Here is a 17,696-nt window from a genome sequence, read left to right on the forward strand (position 1 = left end):
CTAACCTGCTAACCCCTGACACAGTAATGACTTTTTCCTAGACATCACCACCGCAGCACAGATGCAACATTACTGGTTCTATATATCGCAAATGAAGACGTGCATTGATCCCACATACAACATGCTGTATATAAAAACACAGCAGCGGCTTAACTCCTTTGATGAGACGGTCGCTATCTCAGTCAGCCTCGTCTTTGCTGCTGCCAAAGCTCCGGCGCATTGCATAACTGAACGCAGACACAAACACACGACCCCAGGCCTAGTCTGCTGCTGCTGCACTATGGAGAGAGCCATCTAGAAGAGTTAGCCCGCCAACTGTCAACCCCAATGAGGAGGGAGCACAAAATGAGGAGGAGAATAAAGATGCAACAAAACAGATAGAAGACTAAATGAATAAACGAATGGTCTGTGACCTGAAAAGAAGCTCCCACACTCTCTAAACAATAAACTGGAAAGAGGGCTTTCGACGCAAAACGCTTTTTTTTTCACCCTCTGTCTCTGAAGATGCTGAAGCCAGAGAGTCTCTGTAATTGCTGATTACAATCGAAACCATTACCATAATCACAGGCATATGAACTATATACACTCAGTGTTCTGTTAGAGGCGTCTGTGAACTACCCCGTGAAACAATATCACACTAGAATCCTTTGGGGATTTCTAACATACATTGAAATTCCCATCAAAGTTTGTTCACAAAGAGAAATATGCATGCACACACACTGTGGAGCCCATGTAAGCTACAATCGCACGCTTTCATTTGTACGTTCTACACTGATGAAATCCCAACACCTACTGCTGAGCTTTCCATTTCAACACTTCAAATGATTCCCATTCGGTAGTCCAGTCAGAGAGCTCGTGTCTCGGTGAGGTTCTCCTGAGACTGCAGACAAAAAGGTTGGAGGGTAGCACAGATACTGCAGATTAATGATGGAGATATGTCATAGTCAATCTGTGCTACGACCAAAAGCTGACCAGGGCCACAGTTACTGCAAAGCCTGTATGTGTACAAAGTTGTCTCTGCAAACGTGTGCCCCGCTGTCCACCCGCATGTGCAAACCCTCCCGTGTATGTCAGCACACATACAGTATTTGCGTGTGCACATCCGCTAACATTTGTATAAGTCATCATCGACCATCATATGCCTGTATGTGTGACCGCGCAAATGTGTGTGTGTTACCTCCGCCACCTCCGAATGTCTATCCCGAAATAATAACTGTGCGTGAGTGTGTTTGTGCCCCCATTTGTATGTGTGAGTCCTATGATGTCCTGCGCTTGCCGATGAGATAATCTGGCAGAGCATGGAGTGACAATTTGATCAATTGCTGGCTCACAGGGCGTCTCTGAGTTATAGCGCTGCCATCTCTCCTGGCCACCGCCAGTAAAGAGCCGTCTCTCCGCAGAGATGAGCCGCCACATTGTTGCACACGCAGCTGCAGACCACCCAGCAAATAGACAGACACACACGAATACACATGACGGTAAGTGGCCACATTCATCCAGTAAGGCCCCTGCACCATGTTGTCTGTCGAGGAGTCTCCCATTACATAGTGCTCTGGAAAAATTGGTAATTTCCACCCACGTTATGCTCGCCTTTAAAACACCAACTGAATCAGCAGAGTATAAATTTCAATTATCAAGGGTGGTGACTTTTTTCTATTGGAAAAAATACTCTTATTTACATCCTAAATGGATTCTGTCCAAATACTGGAAAGCTGGTTAAAGTACGGGATAAAAGTTCTGGGTATTGTTTGAAATCGTTCGATACTAATCCCATGAGATATCTTAGTGTAGTGTAGTTTAAATAGATGTGTTTTTACTTACGATGCCAAACTTCCAAATGAATTAGTATTTACTGTTGTTTTAACACAAGCAGCCTTACAGTCCAAAGTTAGCAAAGTTTCCTGATTTAGAATAGGGAATATCTGACCACATAGAATATGTAAACAAGAGATTTTCACAGTTTCTGATACTCAATTCTACATACTCATTTTGGTTGGTACCATGGACAATATATGAAAAGTGGACGTAGTCACCATGACGTCACCCATTGGTTTGTGGACTACCGTTTTGAAGCCTCAATTTTCGCCGTCACCATCTTGCCTATTTGCAACCAGAAGTAACATGAGAGGGTGGAGCTAAGCACAACCGAATCCTGAATAACATATTTTTAGGTGACCAAAATGTTATAATTAACTCTCATGAACTGAAAACACACTATGAAAGGGTTAAAGTTGTAAAACAAAAACACTGACAACTCCCAGACCGGACAACGCCATGGTAGTGACCCGTCAATCACAAGGTAGCCTCGCCCTAAAGTATACCCTGCTTTAAGGTCTATTTGACTCTAAATGGGACCATAATTTACTAAATGAACATCATGCTGTATTGAAGAAGACTTGAAACTAGCGACTGAGACCATAAACTCATGTTTACAATGTTTACTGAGGTAATAAATCAAGAGAGAAGTAAGGTCATTCTCATAAACTTCTATACAATCAGACTTCTTTTTGCAACCAGAGGAGTCGCCCCCTGCTGGCTGTTAGAAATAATGCAAGTTTAAGGCACTTCTGCATTGGCTTCAGACCCCAGAGTTGCCCACTGGTTGTTACTCCAAAACGATTGAGGTTCCATTTCCCGCCTCACTGTTTACTGATGGTGATTATAATTCCACTTTTTTTATAATTATGAAGGTGTAGCAGAGACTTTTCTTAATTCTTACGATTATATTGTAGCAAGTGTTTCCCCTCAGATGAGACTGTATGCGTCAGTTAATGAAATCTTTCTCTCCAGAGGCTGATGGATATCAATTAACATCATGTTTAGCTCTGATGAAAGCTAATAATATCATCACATTATATGGTTGATAAGCAGCTCATTATGTTGCATTAGCCCCACCTTTTTTTGTGTGTTGTCGCAGGCTTTATGATACCAAATGCTGTGTGTCAACAACCTGCTGCAGATGTTGTTCAACAGCAAGACCATTAAACTACTCGGCCAATGGCTCTTGTGTTGTGTTTGAGCCATATTGGATACAGTGACAACAAGTAACTTGAAATTCACCTTATAGTCTACTGGTAGTTAGTTGAATACATGTTACTTGTCAACTGATACACTGTTGGCATGCTATTGATAACTTGTAGAGTGTCAACAGATGGACTATCAAAATAAAGTGTTACCCATACAGAACAAGAGTCCTTCTTCTTTTTGCTGCCCTGCCTCTAATCACAAACACTTTGTCTCAACACTCAAGAGCTTTTATAATTCAGCATTTTCGAAAGCAGCATCTCTGTTTATTTACAAAATTACACCGCTAATCCGATGGATGGCTAATATGCGTGGACTGCTTGCACAGCTAAACCTGTTTTCCAAACGCTCGCGACTTCTTTTCGCTGCAGAGAAATCGCACAGAAAAACAATTGACAGCAGTGTGTGCACTTGGGCATATCTGTCTCAGTGCATTACCACACACAGATCAATAAGGATTCTATTCTTGGCCATTAGATCTTCAAGCAGGGGATAGCCTGCCTCTCTCACTCTTTCCGATCTATTCCCTCTCTCTCTGCTCTATTGGCCTGTCCTCTCTCTATTCCCCTCCTCCAGACCAACACCAAAGGGACATTGTCATCTTCCCAGCTGGACAGTGGAAGCAGCAGCGGCGTCAGTGGCGAGCATCAAACACGGGACAGTTTTTAGGGGGATCACAGAAGTGATTGGTTCTATGGCAAGAGGGATCAGCCGTCTCCTCGGAGGATTCACGCACGCACGCAGACATGTACGCATATATTTGCTCGCACGCACGCACGCATCCACACACACACCTCCTGCTCCTGCTGTAATTCTCAGTCCTCTGCCACGCTGCCAGGCTGAGGCCCTTGATCTGCCACTTCCTGTAATCCTCCATGGGAGAGGGGTGCAGCCAAATGTCCTGGCAGGGCGGCCAGGCAAACAAACACACATACACACAAACATGCATAGACACGGATAGCCGCGAGTGGCCACTAAGTGCAAAAATAATGACCTCCAGGACATAGATGTGTATCGGCGCAGGACTCCCAGGATGCCTCTCACAAAACATGCAACCTAATGAACCTAAAATACATCGTAGAAAAAAAACCACAAGCTGCAGCCATGCAAAATAACATGAATCGTGAAATCTCCATTATGTCCCCCTTCATCTGTGCCACGCTGGTATCGTTGTCATCAGATAAAGAGACGGGGCTGACTAAACAGCAAATGACAGGGGGGGAGAACCAGAACCAAAGAATAGATGGATGACTCCCAATTCACCTTCCCCTGACTCTGATAAGACTCTATCTGATCCACATCACTCAAACACAAGAGATCCCTCTGTTCATTCAATTTCAAAGTGACCAGTTTCAGCCAGAAGGAACCATCTGACAAGATCATTTCAGCCAAACTCTGGATAGTCGGAGGGAGAATGCATTCTGATCTCTAAGCTGATTGGTTATGGGCGTCTTTTACACCACCAGTACTGTTCAGCTTTTTACTTATACTGCGTTCACCCATTCTGGAGCTCACAGGAGTAATGTACCAGCCAGCAAGACATAAGCCCCATTAAGCTTATTCACCAGTTCCTGCATCAGCCCTGACTTTCTACCAGAGGAGGGATTTCATCTCCTATCTTCTAATACATGTGTACCACTGACAGAAACCCTGGATTTCATCATCCGCAGCAGAGCAGCAGTTGAATCTGTAAATCTTTAGGAACAGTCAGTCATTTCCAGAAAAAAGTGGTGCATCATTATCTCCCTCTCTCACCAGAAAACATACCGAAGGTACATGGACTCAACAACATGGCTCCGTGGACTCAATGCTCTCTGTTTTCATCTTCACCTCCCCTGCGCAGGTGAACGAGACTGAGTCACAGCCATAGCCGCCAGCAGGCGGTAACGAGGGACAGCCAGGTGGACGGCTCTTCATCACACCGTAATGAGCTGGCAAAGGTTGTCGGACAGGCATGAGAACACATGGAGGACCTGTAAAAAGCAGCCTGACACAGGCGAGCTCGCGGGCGTTCTCAGAAGCTATACGACTCCCCGCGGTGCCGTTTCATCACAAGCTGTTGTCCGTTTGTGTAAACGTCCTCACATTGCAAAAGGAAGCTGACGCAAGCTACCCTTAACCGCTTACTTCTCCAGCTCAACTGCAGCACATCACGTCAATACGCGGCTAAATGTGAACTTTTCAATGACATTTTCTTGTGAGCAACAGCGTGGCAATGCCAGTAAAAGCAGCTAAATTGGGGGATGCTGACTGACTTAGGCTTGTTCTTGGTTTATGGTTCCAGCATTATCTTACCAGGTGACAACATCTGGAGCTTGTTACCGAAAAACTCTTCAGCACGCTCTAAAAATACCCTGAAACCCCACCGATGTACATCAGCATCTGACTATGGCAGCTCAGACATCTGTTCACTTACCTGCTGCTGCCTCTCAGTGATGCAGAGACCCAAAGGAGCTACCACAGGCCACAGTAACCTATTAACACTGGCAATGGCAAGAGAAAGGATACAATCTGAGTGCTCCACTCTGGGTGCCGATGGCCAGTATCTTCTGCACGGGGTCGAAAGCCATGGACGACGGTTGGTAAGGGAAGCCATGACGGACGGTCTGAGAGACGTGCAGAAAGATGGGAAAAAAAGAGAATGCGTTATCAATTTGCATTTCACAGCAGGGGTGTTGCTTTGTCAGAGGATATCGCACACATGATTTCGGTAAACAAATGGTCCAGATGGATGTGGAAAGTGTTATGAAGCAGAAATGTAAAGCCTGAAATCGCACAGACAAGAGCGAACGAAAGAGAGGAACAAATGCTCTTTCTATGCACCGTTGCTCCGTTCTTCGTGATAGCCGATATTTGGCTTCGCTATTTAGGGTCCTTTTATAATCATGGGCCTATTTTGAGATTTCTCCTCTCCCATTTCACTCTTTTTATCTCGTTTTCCTTCTCTCGCTGCCTCCCACATGAAGTCGTGATTACACTGAAGTCTGGAAATCCAAAAAAAAACATGGAAAACACACCAATAAGGATGTGTTTGGATATGATTTGTTGCAGGGCCTTCTATTGGAGTGCATTGTGTTGTGTAGGGTGTCTCTGTTTTCTTCTGTATATTTATTGTGTGCTTCTATAGCTTTATGGCATCAGTCAGCTGGTGGTGGGCTGTTGGATTTGTTTGCTTAGCGGCAGAAGGCTAAAGCACGTTACATAAGAAGCACTCAGTGCAGCAGAGACACCTGCCTTCTCCGCAGAGAAACATTACGGAGAGTTTCTGTCCAGACAGACAGACAGACAGTGGAGGTGCAGGAGGGAGGATAGAGAGTCTTGTTCAAAGAGACGTCCATCAGATGCCTGGCTAGTTGATCAATGCCAATCAAACCTGCAAAGCTGGTCTTTCCAATCACAATATCCTCTGAGCCCTCAGGTGTGTTGGTTCTAGATGTTCTAGTTTTCTAGTTATTACTTCAGCAACTGTTAAAATGATTGCAGTTTTATGGACTTCTGCACCTTGTGCTGGTGTTTGGTTGGTTGTTTTGGTGTCTCTCTAAAACAGATAAGGTCAACAATCACATGACTCTGAGTTCCAGAGGCACACAGTGACAGAAATAAGATGAAAACTATCACTGGCAATGGACTGTAGTAGCTACAGTATACCAGACCTGCTTTTCCAGCATGCATTTCACAAAGCTATTAAAACCTGCAAATACCTGATATAGAATGATTAGTAATCCTACAGTTAAAAAACCTTAAATTCACAAACAAGCCAGTGACGGACTGCGCAGGTGTGGGGGAAATCAATAGCAAGCACATTGATGGTCTATAAAAAGGCCACAGCAAAGCATAGGGACACACATGGGGAAATCCTGATTTAGCAATAATATAGTGGGCTAAGATGTTGCAATAGGAAAAGAAAAATCAAAACAGGCCCTCCACTCAGTCACTCCAGGCGCCATCAGTCCCCAATGGATCAATGATCTGGGGGTAAAGTAGTGTGTGTGTGTGTGTGTGTGTGTGTGTAGAGGACAGTGTGAGAGGAGAGAGAGGTGGGGGTGGAGGGGAGGAGGAGGAGGAGGAGGAGGATGGAGAAACACTGTGAGGAAGAGGCATAACACCAAAGGGGATGACACACTCACATATACACACACATGAAACCAGAAAGCACCGTTTTGCTAATCCAAACCCAGCAGATTATGCAAGAAGGGATCAGTTTGTGGCCCAACCCCTCGATATATGACAGTTCATGCCAGGCAGGCACACATACATTCATTCATACATACAGCAAAACGATGGTGTTTTCCACAGAAGATGACATTTCTAGTTGGTTTGAGAAATATTGAGTAAAAAAAAAATAAAAATACAGGAGAAATGCATATGCAACCACACTGGAACTTATACTGCTGTTTATTGTCCTGCATGTCGCACCAGAGCACATTCGCCACACAGTATATGCGCATTAGGCGCGTTCCAGGCTCTACCTACCCAAGCACATGATTCTCTCTTTCTAAACCAGATTATTGCCACATTTTATTTATTTTTATTATAGTTTAGACTACAAAAAAAATGCTTTACCGATTGATTCATGTATTGTGTGGAGCTCACTTTGCACCTGCTGTATCCTGAGATGGGATACACGCAGTACAAACTAAGATATTCCTTTATTTATGCAATTAAATACTAGCGTGCTAACCGTGCTGAAAAACAGCTGTGTAATAATTAAAAAATCAGCACCAGGCTCGCCCACCTTGCAGAGCTGGAAATGCTCGGACTGGAGTGTCTCCTGGATCAGATGGTTCTCCTGTGGTCCCACTTGGACAGACGGAGTGGAGGAGGACACCTCCTTCAAGCCGTCCAGCACCTTCCTGATGTTGAACTTCTTCATTTTGTCCAGACTGCAGAGCACACAATTGGAGATAAAGCCACTTTCTCTCTCACACACGCACACACACACACACGCTCTCTCTCTCTCTCTCTCTCTCTTCTGATTTCCTCTGTAAATCTCACATTTTAGTGGCTGTTCTTTAGCGCAGTCTCCATGGCTGAGGAAGGTAATGAAGGCTCTCTGTGGCGCGCACCGCACAGGTCAGCTTCTCGACGCGTAAATGTTTGGTGCGTCGGTGTTATAATATGCTCGGTGCTGTGCCCCACTGCGTCTCGGTGGCTCCTCTCTCCTCTTCTTCTTCTTCTTCTCCTCCTCGGCTTCCCTCCCCTCCCCTCTCGGCTGTGTGCGCCGCTCAGCCAAGGCGGAAACGCAGCAGAGCAGTAGTGGTGGTGGTGTTTCTGCTGCTGCTGCTGCTGCTGCTGACGCTCTTGCGCATGTCTGAAAGAGAGAGCACACAGGGCTTCAACACAAATCCCGCCACCTTGCCTTGCCAGCCCCCTCTCTCTCTCTCTCTCTCTCTCTCCTCCTTTCATCTCCTCCCTTCTCTCTCTCTCTCTGGCACGCACACACACACAGTAGGTTTTGCTCCACTGCACCTGGTGATGTTGGGATGCTGCAGCGTTCACAGTGTCTGTGGTGTGGAGAGACAGACGTATGGGCTCGGTCCAATTCTTTCCACTACTACACCCTCACCCTCATCCACTCCTCATCCTCTGATTGTGTGCCTGCATGGAAGGAGGTGCGCCATATTAAAGGCCATCCCCAAACCGTAGTGGATAGTGGACTATAAAAAGCCTTGCTGCTGTGTTGGACTGGGGGAATTGGAGAAACATTGCATAAATGTGCTGCATTTTTCCTTACACTGTATTTTTCTCAGCAGGTTTAGAAAACAACTAAGAACATGTGGTGATGACATTAAAATTAAGCTTATGCGTAAATTCAGTCAGGAAGACTAGGGGTGCAATCTCATTCATTCTCATTTATTCTGGGTATCTCTCGCATGGGCATTTACTATGTCAACTGATTATGGGTGTCTCTCTTCAGTGACCAATCGGATCTTGCCATATCTCCCTAAACCAATCACATCGTTGCTGTTAAAAGTTTAAAACTGTTCTCCTCTATGCTTCACCCTCCACCACCCCATCACCTCCAGATTCACCACATCAGAGTAATCCTGCTCCACTTCATTCATCGGATCTGCATCAATCTTTTCACTACCACCATCACCAGTGTCTAGACCCGGGGGGGAATAATCCTGTAATCCAACTACGGCATCACCTCCCCCTTACTATGTCACATTGGGTCTAAATCGCCAAAGACTGTTACTATTCATACATTTGTGCACTTTGTAATAAATTACCATTCAATTCATATGAGTCTCTCCTGATTGAAATAAAACCTACAGGCCATACTGATTTGTTTTTTATTGTTTAGGGGAGGTATGCATTTGTAAGGGAAGCCGTGCATAAAAACAACCCAACAGCTGAGCAAGCAATTGCATCTATCAGTATCCATGGTGATGGCTGTTTCCTGCTAATGATGGAGTCCCACAGTGTACCTGTTATTTATAACCCTCCCTCTCAATATGGAGAACCCTCCACAGCTGCAAGTGTGACTTCATGCTGGAGTAACACTTCATAGTGGAGAGGATGGGTTCGGGAAAAGGCCCCTGTGTCTGCCAACCGGGTGACACTGCATGTCCCAACCACTCCCACCCCCACGACAGGACCTCAACACACCAAATATCAAAGGCCATAATGTCTTTATTTCAAAACCCTTGCTTGGGCACCACCCAACAATGAGCTCAAGACTGTAGATGTTTGTTTATCCAACATTCAAAACAGGTGGTTCTGCAGAAATAATCTTACTGACTTGGTTTGTTCTTTTAACAAGAACACCATGGCCATGTTTTGCATACCTCAGTGTGGCGCCAATGAAATGTTACATTCTCTAAAAGTGCTTGTTTTTGCCTCTGACAGTCTCAGAATATTATTATAAGTGTCTGACAACATTATGAAAGGACCGTACAGAGAAATAAAATGTTTTCCTTACCTTTAGCTTGATCCGGTCTGTTTGTTATTGTGTCCAAGTCACGCTCAAGGAGAAGTCTTGTTGTGAAATCTGAATATCCGTATACAGTATATATGTATATGTATATATATATATAATACTCTGGCTCAAAAAATATGGGCAGCCATTGAATTCAAAGACCTCATCTACATTGTTGAAATCATCTAAATATTCAGCCATGACACTGAAAATCTTTTAAGATAACACAAAACTAATTTTTTTGTACTCTAACACAACAAACTCTGCCCGGCTGGCAATCGCGTTTCCACCATTGTTCCACTAACGTTAGCTATTCCACCGCTGTCTTCCGGCAACACGTCACCTTGCAAGATTTCAGAATTAGACGTGTCCTTGAGCCAGACTCGAACTGCTCTTCGCCGGGAAAGTAGACGAGATCAGGTGGTAGCAGCAGGGAGCAAGACAGACAGTTTCCAGCAGCCTTCAAAGAATTTACAGGAAGTCAAAGAAATAGTGACATCCTGTTAGATCCAATCTGTAGGCTACTTGTAGTTTGCAGACCATGTTCAGATAGTTTGTAATTTTATATATGTGGAAATGTGCATGTATCTGGCATTGTATTCTATCCTTTTTTCTTTTTATGTCCGCCTTGTAAAGCACTTAAACAAATAAATAGCCTTTATTATTATTTATCATCTACCACACAAGATTGTTTACAGATGAAACCATTGCACAACATGAGACATAGCCAACAATCTTGTGCTGAATATTACAATTACACAGAAAATTAAGATTTTCCACAAAACATGGTGTTTGCTGTCTAAACTAAGAGCCAATCAGCTCTTTGATCAGTCGTTTCCCATCATTCCCTGGGTCTTGCGGTTGGTGGAGATCAACTGCAGCACCTGGCTCCCTGCAGCCGCCTCAATCTTGTGCGGTTATTGTTGCCTACGTGTGCATGACGTCAGAGCAAGTCAGACACAAATCTACCCGCCATGAACTGTGCGTCGATTGCGGGTGATTGATTCTGCGCAGGCCTGGTTCATCTTGAACAAGCCTTATTTCAGACACTTATAATAACAATCAGAGCCTGTCATGGCAAAAACAAGCACTTTTTGTGGACGTAAATGTCGGTGCCAGCTTGCCCCAATAGGATTACATTGCAGGCTTTGAGCGGCTGCCCTCTATAGCGCTCTACCTCAAAACTGGACCAGTTTCAAGAATTATAGTCCCTATCAGTCAGTTAGACACAAAAACATGGGGAAACAGGGTTCAGGTTGAAAAAAACCAAAGATACCCTTTAAATTAAAACTGTCCCATTAAAACAGCATTAAAAAGGGATTTATTAATGTAGATGTGCTGACTTGAGACATCCATGTGTCTCTTCTCTACAAGCTATTTCATATCATTTGCCATCAGAAGGATTGCATGGTGGTGCAGTTAGTAGCACTGTTGCCTCATAGCAAGAAAAGTTCTCGGTACAGATACAGAACTGTGTGGAGTTTGCATGCTCTCCTTGTACCTGCGTGGGTTTCTCCTAGGGGCTCCAATTTCCTCCCACAATCCAAAGATATGCCGACTTGCTGACTGTTTGCCATGGGTGTGATGGTTGCCTATCTATGTGCGTGTTCATGAATCTCAATTGAGCTCAAGTGAGTTGAGTTCAGAAGCTCAGTGCAGCTGTGTATGTTTGTTTTTTAAGGTCACAGATGAGAGTACCAGCCTTGACAAGCTCAGCTGAGGCTGCTCATGCTTGAGTGACACTGACGTCGCCACCTGTTTTGGCTGTTTGCTAACACGCCTCGTCTTCGACAGGTTGCCGCCGGCAGCAGGGACAGGGGTGCAGCGGCGGAAGTAATAGCTGTGTTTGCGCGCTTGCTAACAACACCTGATGCCAACTCTGTCCCAACCTGGAGAAAGTCCAAAAAAGGGCATTTCTATGTCCACCATAACTGCACATTGCAACAATCAATGCTGATTATATGAGCTCGTCCGTACGCGTTTCCACGTAAGCAGCCCTTTTGTTGTGACGCAACTGAAGTAAAGGATGCATCGAGGAAATGAAGATGCTGTTGAATAAAAGGGCACAAAAAGATATGAAGAGGACCAGGGAGCAAATTATTAATTCAGTAATCGTACCAGGGTGGCTTGAGAACAATTGTTGCAATGCTGATTTGCATAATGAACTGAAATTGACCAAACGCACCTTCCAACCCCATCTGATATCGCCTGATCCAGAATACATTACGCAGGCAAACAAAGAGGTCCTTATTAGTCAATCCTTGCATGTGTGTGTGTGTGAGTGAGTGAGTGAGTGATGTTGGAGGGGAGGGCTTTTGGCGACTCTGACATCAGTGATTTAATTTAGCACCATTGTGTTGCGGCCGGGCCATTCATCTGGCTGCATTGTGTGTACGTGTGTGTGTTGTATTTTGAGTCTGACTGCTGTGTTTATGCTCTTTGATAAGGCTTTCCACTGAGGCAGCGCTGTATGGACCAAAGTGTAAAGAGAGTATAGGGCAGAAAGAGAAAAGAGAGAGAAGAGAGAGGGGGATGGTCAGAGATGTAAATCCCATGTAAGGTCAAGGTGATATGGTGATATTTGTTCATTTGACCACTATTTGGTCTTTAAACCATACAGTATGATGATGGTTTCATTACATAAAAGGTCGTAAAAATGTGATTAAGAGTTTAAAAAAGTACAACAATGGAATAAAGCTTAAAGGTGCAGTGTGTATGATCTGGCGGCATCTAGCGGTGAGGTTGCAAATTGCAACCAACTGAAACTTCTCCCGTGTGGCAAGCGTGTAGGAGAATGGTGGCCGATGCAAAAAAACACGAATGGCCCTCTCTAGAGCCAGTGTTTGGTTTGTCCGTTCTGGGCTCCGTGAAGAGAACCCGCTCACTATGTAGATATAAACGGCTCATTCTCAGCTAACGAAAACACAACAATTCTTATTTTCAAGTGATTATACACTAAAGAAAACATACTTATTAGTATTATATTCCTTTTCTGCCAATAGATCCCCCTAAATGCTACACACTGTTCCTTTAAGTACAATCGTTGCAAAGACACATACTGTAGAAGTAGCCCATACTTTACAGTATATAATCTGTTTCTACCTGTGAAGTTCTGAAATGGCAGCCTGCCAGTACTGACAGTGTAAGCGCAGTCATTGTCTCTCCCTGAGTTGATGTAGCAAAGTTTACGCTATTTTTGGAATAATCTTTGGTGCTAAGCATTCATCAGTGGCATGTTTTTTTGTGCATCCTTACCAGAGATTAGTTGACAATTAAGTGTGTCCAGCCTGGTCTTTCTGTAGCTAGTTACTGAAGGTCTTTTAGGCATACAAAGTAGCCTTAAAGGAACAGTGTGTAGGATGTGGCAGTATCTAGCGGTGAGGTTGCAGATTGCAACCAACTGAAGCCTCTCCTGTGTACCAAGCGTGTAGGCGAGCCACGGTGGCCGACGCGAATGGCCCGAGCCAGTTGTTGTAAGAGTAGCAAAGGTCATTTGGATTAGAGCCAGTGCTTAGAGTGTGTTTATGAGGGAAGTGAGTGCTGAAGCAAGAGAGGGAGAGCAGCGGCGATGGGGGCGAGTAACGTTATCGACTCCGGCCCAAGCCGTTCTGTGCTACTGTAGAAACGTGGCAGTGCAACATTGCGGTCTCCGTGGAGAGGACCCGCTCCATATGTAGATATAAACGGCTTATTCTAAGCTAACGAAAACACAACAATTCTTATTTTTCAGGTGATTATACACGGAAGAAAAAACATATTTGTTAATATTATATTTCCATTTCTGCCAGTAGATCCCCCTAAATGTTACACACTGGTCCTTTAACGTCTTGCAAGTTGAACTATTACTTACAGCACAGTTAACTTTATTCTTAAACGGCAACTGTATTTGGACCAATTACACCAGTGCAGAACACCCTGCCTCCATTAACTGTGTATTATCATTCAACACAACAACCCTGGGAAATATGCATATTGAGCACATACAGTATACAGATCTATTAGCTGTCATGCACGTGAGTGGAGCGCTGATCCAGTGCTAATCTCAGGTCAGAGGTGAGGGTGGAGTCAGGAGCATCTACAACATGATAACTAGGACAGTATCAAGCAAATGACAAAGTAGGCTGTACATCAGCAGCGGCATAAGCCGGGTTTAGGCAGTTAATCAGTTAACACAGAAACAGAATACACTTAATCTATATTCATACAAAAATGTCTTCTTTGTTTTGAGGACAGTAGCGCAGCAGAGGGTAAAGTGTATTGTTGGACAGCAGATTGCAGAGTGAATTGACGCCTACCTACGCATGCACATTTGCATACATTACACAGATGTTTGCATGAATACGCATCTACATACTTCATATACATACATCTACATGCATCTCATGGCTCTGATTTTACAGTATAGGATTCTCTGATTATATAAGAATGTATTTGAATTGCATGGTATTCCCATTTTTTTATGTAATTTTGTATCTTCAACTGTTCTAAAATTACAAAAACTAGACAAAATGAATGTGGAATTACATAAACAAGGCAATGCTCGCACAACAATGCACTTATGCACAAAGAATAAGTGTCCTTACACACAGACAATTCACCTCTTGAGGATTTTAGCCACTTAAAATCTTACAGATGACCTAATAGAGATAGACCTTGTCGCACTCTCTCACACTCAAGACGGATCCATCCGAAGAAGCGCCGCACTGTGCAGCCCCAGAGCTCGGCTTCAGAGTGAGCCCTGTTTGACCCCCTACAGCAGCGAGTCCCTGTGCTGTCTGGAGAAAAGTGAAAAACCCAGGGGGACGCGCGGGGACAACAGCAGGTCGCAGAGAGTCGGGGCGTCTGCCTGTCATGCAGAAGGACTGGAGGGACAAGGACCTCGCGCCCTCACCGACAGCTGTAGTTAACCAAGCGAATCGTGGCACACCTGAGTTTAGGGCTTATGACCCCAAACCCTCCTGCGGCGTTCAACCGCTGTGTCCTTACGCAGCAAATATAGCGCCGGCTAACAAGAGAGGACATACAGTATCATCGCACGTATAACTCACACACACATGCGCTGGGGGCTTGTGATTAAAAGGAACAAGCAGAAGATGCTCACGCAAGATGTTGGTCACAAGAATTTACTCGCAAAACGGAGGGAGCAAAGAGGAAACATACCAAGCTAACAAAAATACGATACACATGCGACAGGCACACACACACACACAGACACGTCCCAGAGGGATTGTAAGTTAATGATTCAATGCCCTTGAGGGAACACTTGATTGTCTCTGCCTGGTTAACTGGGAGGATGTTTTCAATGTCAAACATTCCCCCTGCAAACACACACGTAGATGCGCTGCATGCGGACGGTAACAAAGCTTAGAGGTACTGTCTGTAAATTTCCCCTCCACAGAGCCCCTCCCTCTCCACCCCACCAGTCCTTATGGTTACAGTGGGGCTTATAAATATTGATGGGAGGATAAAAGAGATGAGGAGATGGGGGTGAAGAAATTGACAAAACCATAAAGCCTTCATCACGTCCATAGAGCTCCTAATCAAAAAGCGGGGAGTCTAATACAAGCATGAGTTTATGAGCCTGGCGTCAAACCTCAATTTTTGACGAATGTGGGAGAGAAAAAGAAGACTGTAAAGATCCGTCTTCACCATGAAAACAGTTGTTAGATGACGCTTTCAAGGTCATAAGGTCATACGTCCCTAACGAGCCAGAAATTGCATTCATTCTGTGGCGTGTGTGTGTGTGTGTGTGTGCAGCTCAGGGGATGGACGGGACACAACGTCAGCTTCTCTCTGCTCGGGGCAGCACAGCTGGTATCAATTCCAATAATCAGCCAAGGCGATAAGCTAACCATCAACGCACACACACACACATACACACAGCAGAGCAGATGGATGCCACTATTAAAGGAAAGGGCATTGCCAATGTGACCATCGCAGTGACACAGGACCTCTGGGAGGACGGATTCTTAGAAGAAGCTGCAGTCGGCGTGCAGCCAAAATTAAGTTTACTTAAACCAGTCATCCGGAGATCGAAGACGGAGACTTGGGGGGGTGAATAGCACAATGTCAATGTCACTGAGTCAATGAATCGAGACCACCACTACTAGCCTCAGTCCCAGTCGTTTGAAGGAGCAGATGGGAAATCCAAAACTGTCAAAGAAAGGCTGCCATGATTTTACTGGTATTGGGTTGAACAGGGACCTCAAAGTATCACTACCCTCTTCCCTAAATACACATACGTATGGTTATAAATACAAGGAAAAATAGGTTGTGTGTGTCTGAGAAAGAGAGAAGACTCCTGTCCTGTTATCTAAGATAGCAATAATCAGGGCTGAGCATAGGACAGGTTATCGATGACTCCCCCTGTTGGCCTCAGCTCTGATCAATTCCCACTTTATCAAATCAGCACTTCACCATGACCATGCCTGTGTCGCAGAACTGGTATGAGTCCTTTCTGTCCACACGTTAGAGGTGTTCAAATAAATCTGAAGCCAAAAATGGTGCTGAGAAAAGAGCATGGAAAAGCGGATTTCTGAGGAAAGTTAAATTCCTTTCCCCTCAGGACCGCAGCGGCGTGATGGTGAGCCGTCTTACCGAGGACTCCTCTCGTCCTGTGGCCTCTGATGGCGAATTAAGCCGCGCAATTATCCTCCGTGATTGGCAAAGGCTATTGCACAATCCAATAAAGTGGGACGCAACTTAGACTCCTGTTTTATTGGCAACCTGACACCTCCCAGCTCTGCTGTGTAAACTGAGTCTGCACCGCTGAATTAATGCAATCATCTCCAACACGAGGCAATTAGGGTTGTGATTCAAGCAGCCGCTGTGATGCTATTTAAAGGAAATTGTGTGTATCCTCCCATCCAGCCGTCTATCTATTAGCTTACCCTTCATCCACGTATCAGCCGAGGCAGGGCTTTGAAGCGGTGACATCAAATGATGCATGATTAGTGCTGCGCTAAACAAAACCGTTCCTTATATGCAGGTACAAACGAACACAGAAGCACATCTGGGGGCAGGCTAAATCACCATTCAAGGATCTTTTGAAATAAACCCTTTGGACAGGCTGTGGCACAACAGGAAGTTACATCAGCTGCGTCCTGACAACCACCGTGGCTTCTCTGTAATAACTATAGACATGTGCAACTTGGAAACACAACAGCGGCCACCAAAAGTAGTTCTCTCCTATCAGCAGTGGTTAGTATAACTGTCAGGGGACGTAGTCGGGACTAAAATATCCCAGAAGACAGCTCGGATGCAAAAACAAACTTTGATCAGTATGTATGGACACACGCATGTAGCCACAAATACACACACTCCCTTGATCCCTCCACTGTACAAGTTGTGTAGTGATGTGCCGAGTGAGGGACAGCTGTCAACCCAGGCCTGTGCTTTGAATAGCAACTCTGCTGTCACCGACTGGCAAATCTGTAAGTGTACATAGAGCTGGACCACGGATATTTTATCATCATGTAGTTCCCCAGCCCTGCTTAAATATTGACTCGGTTTGACCTTCAAATAGCAATAGACTAATCTTTACAAAGTATTAACTGGTAGTCCAGGGAGGATCTTGTAGACATTGATAAGTGAGGTACCGTAGGGAAATAAGGCAGATACAATTAGAAAGCCTATCTGTATAAGTTACAATAGAACACATTCTTACACAGGATTTCTCACGCCGTACAGTAGGTCTCTTGTCACCTAAATCTGATGACAGGTACTGTTTTTCTATGGTGATGATGACCTT

The 17,696-nt window shown here is 44.7% G+C and overlaps 1 protein-coding gene across 6 annotated transcripts in view; it reads right to left on the bottom strand.

The window, feature by feature from the left end:
• Positions 1-8,617, bottom strand: part of stxbp5a (syntaxin binding protein 5a (tomosyn)) — a 105,777-nt gene extending 97,160 nt beyond the window's left edge. For 3 of the 6 annotated variants that reach the window (XM_074616495.1, XM_074616494.1, XM_074616492.1), the window contains exons 1-4: positions 8,494-8,617; positions 8,020-8,335; positions 7,760-7,907; positions 5,533-5,630 (exon numbers count right to left, since the gene is read on the bottom strand). In XM_074616495.1, the coding sequence (XP_074472596.1) occupies positions 5,533-5,630; positions 7,760-7,897 (236 nt within the window). In that variant the 5' untranslated portion in view covers positions 7,898-7,907; positions 8,020-8,335; positions 8,494-8,617. Of the gene's footprint in view, positions 1-5,532; positions 5,631-7,759; positions 8,336-8,493 lie in introns of all 6 variants that reach the window. The other 3 variants (XM_074616497.1, XM_074616496.1, XM_074616493.1) reach the window with 2 other exon arrangements.
• Positions 8,618-17,696: the final 9,079 nt, after the last annotated feature.

Source organism: Sebastes fasciatus, chromosome 18, assembly GCF_043250625.1.
Source record: "Sebastes fasciatus isolate fSebFas1 chromosome 18, fSebFas1.pri, whole genome shotgun sequence".
In the NCBI taxonomy this organism is placed as follows: domain Eukaryota; kingdom Metazoa; phylum Chordata; class Actinopteri; order Perciformes; family Sebastidae; genus Sebastes; species Sebastes fasciatus.